The sequence below is a fragment of the Oncorhynchus keta genome, chromosome 27 (assembly GCF_023373465.1).
Source record: "Oncorhynchus keta strain PuntledgeMale-10-30-2019 chromosome 27, Oket_V2, whole genome shotgun sequence".
Classification (NCBI taxonomy): Eukaryota; Metazoa; Chordata; class Actinopteri; order Salmoniformes; family Salmonidae; genus Oncorhynchus; species Oncorhynchus keta.
The window spans coordinates 4,079,034-4,088,050 of record NC_068447.1 but is presented as its reverse complement, the minus strand read 5'-3'; the positions used below and the strand labels follow the sequence as shown (position 1 = coordinate 4,088,050).

The 9,017-nt window shown below is 46.2% G+C and overlaps 1 protein-coding gene across 5 annotated transcripts in view; it reads right to left on the bottom strand.

The window, feature by feature from the left end:
- The window catches only part of LOC118379078 (host cell factor 1-like), a 74,852-nt gene that overhangs the window by 54,182 nt on the left and 11,653 nt on the right, over window positions 1–9,017 (bottom strand). For 4 of the 5 annotated variants that reach the window (XM_052481292.1, XM_052481294.1, XM_052481293.1 and 1 more), the window contains 7 exons: window positions 8,601–8,780; window positions 6,004–6,300; window positions 5,615–5,766; window positions 4,471–4,647; window positions 3,418–3,642; window positions 3,154–3,213; window positions 2,351–2,461 (listed from right to left, as the gene is read on the bottom strand). In XM_052481292.1, coding sequence (XP_052337252.1) covers window positions 2,351–2,461; window positions 3,154–3,213; window positions 3,418–3,642; window positions 4,471–4,647; window positions 5,615–5,766; window positions 6,004–6,300; window positions 8,601–8,780 — 1,202 coding nt within the window. The remainder of the gene's footprint in view (window positions 1–2,350; window positions 2,462–3,153; window positions 3,214–3,417; window positions 3,643–4,470; window positions 4,648–5,614; window positions 5,767–6,003; window positions 6,301–8,600; window positions 8,781–9,017) is intronic. The other variant, XM_052481295.1, reaches the window with a different exon arrangement.

Here is a 9,017-nt window from a genome sequence, read left to right as displayed (position 1 = left end):
CTACAGGCACCACTGTTCTGTATTACACAACTACAGGCACCACTGTTCTGTATTACACAACTACAGGCACCACTGTCCTGTGTTACACAACTACAGGCACCACTGTTCTGTGTTACACAACTACAGGCACCACTGTCCTGTGTTACACAACTACAGGCACCACTGTCCTGTGTTACACAACTACAGGCACCACTGTCCTGTGTTACACAACTACAGGCACCACTGTCCTGTGTTACACAACTACAGGCACCACTGTCCTGTGTTACACAACTACAGGCACCACTGTCCTGTATTACACAACTACAGGCACCACTGTTCTGTATTACACAACTACAGGCACCACTGTTCTGTATTACACAACTACAGGCACCACTGTTCTGTATTACACAACTACAGGCACCACTGTTCTGTATTACACAACTACAGGCACCACTGTTCTGTGTTACACAAATACAGGCACCACTGTTCTGTGTTACACAACTACAGGCACCACTGTCCTGTGTTACACAACTACAGGCACCACTGTCCTGTGTTACACATCTACAGGCACCACTGTCCTGTGTTACACAACTACAGGCACCACTGTCCCACAACTACAGGCACCACTGTCCCACAACTACAGGCACCACTGTCCTGTGTTACACAACTACAGGCACCACTGTTCTGTGTTACACAACTACAGGCACCACTGTCCTGTGTTACACAACTACAGGCACCACTGTCCCACAACTACAGGCACCACTGTCCCACAACTACAGGCACCACTGTCCTGTGTTACACAACTACAGGCACCACTGTCCTGTATTACACAACTACAGGCACCACTGTTCTGTATTACACAACTACAGGCACCACTGTCCTGTATTACACAACTACAGGCACCACTGTTCTGTATTACACAACTACAGGCACCACTGTCCTGTATTACACAACTACAGGCACCACTGTTCTGTATTACACAACTACAGGCACCACTGTCCTGTATTACACAACTACAGGCACCACTGTCCTATATTACACAACTACAGGCACCACTGTCCTGTATTACACAACTACAGGCACCACTGTTCTGTGTTACACAACTACAGGCACCACTGTTCTGTGTTACACAACTACAGGCACCACTGTCCTGTGTTACACAACTACAGGCACCACTGTCCTGTGTTACACAACTACAGGCACCACTGTCCTGTGTTACACAACTACAGGCACCACTGTCCTGTGTTACACAACTACAGGCACCACTGTCCTGTATTACACAACTACAGGCACCACTGTTCTGTATTACACAACTACAGGCACCACTGTTCTGTATTACACAACTACAGGCACCACTGTTCTGTATTACACAACTACAGGCACCACTGTTCTGTATTACACAACTACAGGCACCACTGTTCTGTGTTACACAAATACAGGCACCACTGTTCTGTGTTACACAACTACAGGCACCACTGTCCTGTGTTACACAACTACAGGCACCACTGTCCTGTGTTACACATCTACAGGCACCACTGTCCTGTGTTACACAACTACAGGCACCACTGTCCCACAACTACAGGCACCACTGTCCCACAACTACAGGCACCACTGTCCTGTGTTACACAACTACAGGCACCACTGTTCTGTGTTACACAACTACAGGCACCACTGTCCTGTGTTACACAACTACAGGCACCACTGTCCCACAACTACAGGCACCACTGTCCCACAACTACAGGCACCACTGTCCTGTGTTACACAACTACAGGCACCACTGTCCTGTATTACACAACTACAGGCACCACTGTTCTGTATTACACAACTACAGGCACCACTGTCCTGTATTACACAACTACAGGCACCACTGTTCTGTATTACACAACTACAGGCACCACTGTCCTGTATTACACAACTACAGGCACCACTGTTCTGTATTACACAACTACAGGCACCACTGTCCTGTATTACACAACTACAGGCACCACTGTCCTATATTACACAACTACAGGCACCACTGTCCTGTATTACACAACTACAGGCACCACTGTCCTGTGTTACACAACTACAGGCACCACTGTCCTGTGTTACACAACTACAGGCACCACTGTCCCACAACTACAGGCACCACTGTCCCACAACTACAGGCACCACTGTCCTGTGTTACACAACTACAGGCACCACTGTCCTGTATTACACAACTACAGGCACCACTGTCCTGTGTTACACAACTACAGGCACCACTGTCCTGTGTTACACAACTACAGGCACCACTGTCCTGTATTACACAACTACAGGCACCACTGTCCTGTGTTACACAACTACAGGCACCACTGTCCTGTAGTATCACATAACTAAATGTATTACTGACCTGTAGGATGTGCTGGAGGCTGGAGCCAGCCTGTCCTGTCACCGCTCCTGTCTGACCAGGCTTGGTCTGGACCACGGACATCACCTTCCCCAGGTTGGACAGGTTAGACAGCTAGAGGCCAGGAAGTAGGAGAGACCGACAGGAAGTAGGAGAGACCGTCAGATCACAGAGGAAAGACTGGTCTAACACCACATGACTTTTACTATCAACATAGGTCTATTTCTACTGTACATGTTTAATGTGACCCCCATGGGGATAATGGACCCCCATAGACCCCCCATGGGGAATGGACTGTTCCACTGTACATGTTTAATATGTGACCCCCATGGGGATAATGGACTGTTCTACTGTACATGTTTAATATGTAACCCCCCCATGAAGGGAATGGACTGTTCCACTGTAGATGTTTAATATGTGACCCCCCCCCATGGGGATAACAGGCTGTTCTACTGTACATGTTTAATATGTGACCCCCCCCAGATGGGAATGGACTGTTCTACTGTACATGTTTAATATGTGACCCCCATGGGGATAACAGGCTGTTCTACCGTACATGTTTAATATGTGACCCCCATGGGGATAATGGACTGTTCTACATGTAAATGTGACCCCCATTAATATGTGACATGTTTAATATGTGACCCCCCATGGGGATAATGGACTGTTCCACTGTACATGTTTTAATATGTGACCCCCATGGGGATAATGGACTGTTCCACTGTACATGTTTAATATGTGACCCCCCCCCCATGGGGATAATGGACTGTTCATGTAAAAGACAACAGAAGACATCCTAAACTAACCCAATGCTGCACGTCCTTCCCAGACATCACTTTGTTTTGACCCTGGTTGGCCGCGGTCAGCTTAGAACGGGGCACAAAACAGACGCAGTGAGTCCCTGCTAAACCCAAGGGGTCAATAAGCTGACTGGCTTAAAACGTTGTTCGCTTAAGTGTCTACTGAATTATAAAAAGTTATTATGGTTATTCATATTTATCAAGAGTTCACTGGCTAACTTAGCGATCCTGCTAAGGCCACTAAACAGCCTCTGTCAGGTGTGATCTTACCAGCGTGCCACCTCCCCCCAGAGTGAGGGGACTCTTAACCAGAGTGATGGTCTTGGTGACTCCTCCCACTACCGTGGTAACCACCTGGTGTTGCTGGGCAACTGTCACCGTGCCAGACTTGTGCACGGTGATGATTGGCCGATTGGGCGTTCCGGGTGTGGCGACACCTGACGTGCCCACCTGAGCCGCAGCAGTCTTCAGCATGCGAGTAGCTGGGTTACTAATCTGAGAGAAGGAACGAGACATGGAGGGGGTGAGAGTCAGGTTTCAAATATCTACTGTTCTTTTTTTTTTTTTTTTATGTAAGTAGTGCCTTTAAAGCCCATATGGGCTGGACACCTGTTTCAAATACTGAATATATATTTTTCCCCCAAAGTACTCTAATATTATGCTCACAACACAGTTCGTATATGCAGTGTGTTCGGAAAGTATTCAGACCCCTAAACTTTATCACGTTACAACCTTATTCTAAAATAGATAAAATATATATTTTCTCCTCATCAATCTACACACAATACCCCACCCACAATGACATCACAATACCCCATAATGACATCACAATAACCCATAATGACATCACAATAATTTTAGAGTGGCTTTTTATTGTCCCCAGCACAAGGTGCACCTGTGTAATGATCATGCTGTTTAATCAGATTGTTGATATGCCACACCTCTCAGGTGGATGGATTATTTTAGCAAAGGAGCGACACTCACCGACAGGGATATAAAACAAATTTGTGCACAAAATTTGAGAGAAATAAGCTTTTTTTGTTCATAATGGAACATTCCTGGGATCTTTTCTTTCAGCTCATGAAACATGTGACCAACACTTTACATGTTGTGTTAATCATTTCCTTCAGAATACATTCCTATAGCACTTAGAATAAAATGGTTGCTTCATTCCAAGTGGTACGGTAGGTAGTGTGGATATTGATCAAATATCCACATCCCTACTACAAAATCGCTCTAGTGAGTCAGCCAGCTGACTTTATAATTGACAGCTGAGGTTTACACGGAGAGTGTGTTACTATTAGTCCAAGCAGGATCTCTTACCATAACAGGCGAAGCTACTTTGACAGTCTGTGCGCCAGGGCTCATGGCTACCGTCTTGACTATGGTGGCACCGGCTGGCAGCTGCATGGTGGCCGTGGAGGGCGGGATCTTCTGGGTGGCCGCAGCTGCTGCAGCCAACGCAGCCATGCCACTCATCTGAGGGCTGCTGCCCATTGGCTGAGAAGGAGGAAGCAGATAGGAATAGGCCCACAGAGACAACATACAGTGACGACACCCAAATAACCTTTTTTTTGTTGTAAAAACTGTATACAAAAAAAGAGCCAATTTTGTGCCAATTCTTCAGTCTTAGTCCATTATTTGACGGTTTAATGTCAGATGGAACCAGATGGAACCCTGTCAGATGGAACCCTGTCAGATGGAACCCTGTCAGATGGAACCCTGTCAGATGGAACCCTGTCAGATGGAACCAGATGGAACCCTGTCAGATGGAACCAGAAGGAACCCTGTCAGATGGAACCAGAAGGAACCCTGTCAGATGGAATCAGATGGAACCGTGTCAAATGGAACCAGATGGAACCCTGTCAGATGGAACCAGCTGGAACCCTGTCAGATGGAACCAGAAGGAACCCTGTCAGATGGAACCAGATGGAACCGTGTCAGATGGAACCCTGTGAGATGGAACCCTGTCAGATGGAACCCTGTGAGATGGAACCCTGTCAGATGGAACCAGAAGGAACCCTGTCAGATGGAACCAGAAGGAACCCTGTCAGATGGAACCAGATGGAACCCTGTCAGATGGAACCACAAGGAACCCTGTCAGATGGAACCAGAAGGAACCCTGTCAGATGGAACCAGAAGGAACCCTGTCAGATGGAACCCTGTCAGATGGAACCCTGTCAGATGGAACCCTGTCAGATGGAACCAGATGGAACCCTGTCAGATGGAACCAGCTGGAACCCTGTCAGATGGAACCAGAAGGAACCCTGTCAGATGGAACCAGAAGGAACCCTGTCAGATGGAACCAGAAGGAACCCTGTCAGATGGAACCAGATGGAACCCTGTCAGATGGAACCAGAAGGAACCCTGTCAGATGGAACCCTGTCAGATGGAACCAGAAGGAACCCTACACAGTGCACTACATTTGACCAGAACTCAGACCATAAATGTATTTATTTATTCATACGGTTCCCTGTGCGACCTGGGCCGGCACCACCATTCGGACCCCAGCAGGAAGTGATGTAACCATGACAGGGGATTTCCCGCCCTGGTTGGCCTGTCTCACCGTGACGATGGAGGCGCCTGTGGTGGATTGGGGAGCAGACACCTTAAGAATAGCTGAAGAGGAGAAACAATAAAACCCTGTTTAGAAGGTTGCTGATCTGGAAAGAAACCATTTGATTTTGATGTAATAATAATAATAATAATAATAATAATAATAATTAAAAAAACAGATTGTTTAGACAGCATGTCTTTTCCTTCACCAGCTACTTATTTTTGAAAAGTTACAGAGAAATGAAACTACTGCATTTAAAATATCACAGTAACAGCCTAAAAACTGTAAGTAGCGGTTACCTGGTCCGCGAGCAGGAACTGGACTCCCAGGTATGGAGGGGACCAGGGTGATGCCCTGGAGAGGGTGGCCCTGGGCGGACACTGCCGAGGCCGAGACGGGGCTTTTGGGGGAGGAATTGACTGGCAGTGGCGTTGCGGGGCTGACGCCGGTCGTGGTGGCGGCCGGGGCGGGGGGGATATCGTATTTCTGCAGCTGTAACAGGTAGGTGTCTGCAGTAGGTACCGCCCCCCAGCTCACTTCCAGGCTACTGGTGTTAGCTCTCACCAGCTGCACCCTCGACGGGGGGCGGGGCTTCTCTGTGGGGAGACGAATAAAAACAGAGCAGCGGTTAGGATTTAAATAACAACCTGAATAAATCATTTACATTTTGTAATTCAAAAAATACATTTTCAATTAACACACACACGCATTTTTGTGAATAACCAGCATCATGCTGCCTGATGAATAACCAGCATCATGCTGCCTGATGAATAACCAGCATCATGCTGCCTGATGAATAACCAGCATCATGCTGCCTGATGAATAACCAGCATCATGCTGCCTGATGAATAACCAGCATCATGCTGCCTGATGAATAACCAGCATCATGCTACCTGATGAATAACCAGCATCATGCTGCCTGATGAATAACCAGCATCATGCTGCCTGATGAATAACCAGCATCATACGACTGATGAAGTGAATAACCAGTATCATGCTGACTGATGAAGTAAATAACCAGTATCATGCTGCCTGATGAAGTGAATAACCAGCATCATACTGCCTGTTGAAGTGAATAACCAGCATCATACTGCCTGATGAATAACCAGCATCATACTGCCTGATGAATAACCAGCATCATACTGCCTGATGAATAACCAGCATCATACCGACTGATCAATAACCAGCATCATACCGACTGATCAATAACCAGCATCATACTGACTGATGAAGTGACAGGTGAATAACCAGCATCATTCTGCCTGATGATTAACCAGCATCATGTTGCCTAATGAATAACCAGCATCATTCTGCCTGATGAAGTGAATAACCAGCATCATTCTGCCTGAAGTGACAGGTGAATAACCAGCATCATACTGACTGATGAATAACCAGCATCATTCTGCCTGATGAAGTGAATAACCAGCATCATACGACTGATGAAGTGAATAACCAGTATCATGCTGACTGATGAAGTGAATAACCAGCATCATTCTGCCTGATGAATAACCAGCATCATACTGCCTGTTGAAGTGAATAACCAGCATCATACTGCCTGATGAATAACCAGCATCATACTGCCTGATGAATAACCAGCATCATACTGCCTGATGAATAACCAGCATCATACTGCCTGATGAATAACCAGCATCATACAACTGATAAAGTGAATAACCAGCATCATACTGCCTGATGAATAACCAGCATCATACTGCCTGATGAAGTGAATAACCAGCATCATGCTGACTGATGAAGTGACAGGGGGATAACCAGCATCATACTGCCTGATGAATAACCAGCATCATACTACCTGATGAATAACCAGCATCATACTGCCTGATGAAGTGAATAACCAGCATCATACTGCCTGATGATGTGAATAACCAGCATCATACTGCCTGATGATGTGAATAACCAGCATCATACTGCCTGATGATGTAAATAACCAGCATCATACTGCCTGATGAATAACCAGCATCATACTGCCTGATGAATAACCAGCATCATGCTGCCTGATGAATAACCAGCATCATGCTGCCTGATGAAGTGAATAACCAGCATCATGCTGCCTGATGAAGTGAATAACCAGCATCATTCTGCCTGATGAATAACCAGCATCATACTGCCTGTTGAAGTGAATAACCAGCATCATTCTGCCTGATGAATAACCAGCATCATACTGCCTGTTGAAGTGAATAACCAGCATCATGCTGACTGATGAAGTGACAGGTGGATAACCAGCATCATACTGACTGATGAAGTGAATAACCAGCATCATACTACCTGATGAATAACCAGCATCATACTGCCTGATGAAGTGAATAACCAGCATCATGCTGACTGATGAATAACCAGCATCATACTGCCTGATGAAGTGAATAACCAGCATCATACAACTGATGAAGTGAATAACCAGCATCATACTGCCTGATGAAGTGACAGGGGGATAACCAGCATCATACTGACTGATGAATAACCAGCATCGTACTACCTGATGAATAACCAGCATCATACTGCCTGATGAAGTGAATAACCAGCATCATACTGACTAATGAAGTGAATAACCAGCATCATGCTGCCTGATGAAGTGACAGGTGGATAACCAGCATCATACTGCCTGTTGAAGTGAATAACCAGCATCATACTGCCTGTTGAAGTGAATAACCAGCATCATACTGCCTGATGAAGTGAATAACCAGCATCATGCTGACTGATGAAGTGAATATCCAGCATCAGACTGACTGATGAAGTGAATAACCAGCATCAGACTGACTGATGAAGTGAATAACCAGCATCAGACTGCCTGATGAAGTGAATAACCAGCATCAGACTGACTGATGAAGTGAATAACCAGCATCAGACTGACTGATGAAGTGACAGGTAGAAGCACACTCACCTGTCTCCAGGTACCAGAGGTCCTTACAGCACACCTGGTTGTTCCAGGCCTTGCGGTAGCCGTCCCGTCCGCTCCAGACGTAGAGGCGTGAGTTGATGGCCACGGAGCAGTGTCCAGCTCGGGCCCTGGGGATATTATCCTCTAGAGAGTCCAGTAGAACTGACTCCCACACCATCGAGTCTGGAAAAATATGATGTTATCGTCAATGGAAACAGTAGAGGACAAGAGGAGCAGCATTTTACATGGATCAGTTGAGAGGTACATTGTTACCGAGGTATGTTTGTCAGTCAGAATTTAGTTTTTTTTAGGGGATTTCTTGTTGCGTTTTTGTGCTTCACTGCTGACTGTGTTTGTACTCAACGTTTGATAAAAACTGGGCATCAAATGTGGTCATTTTTAGACCATTTTATCTAAGAG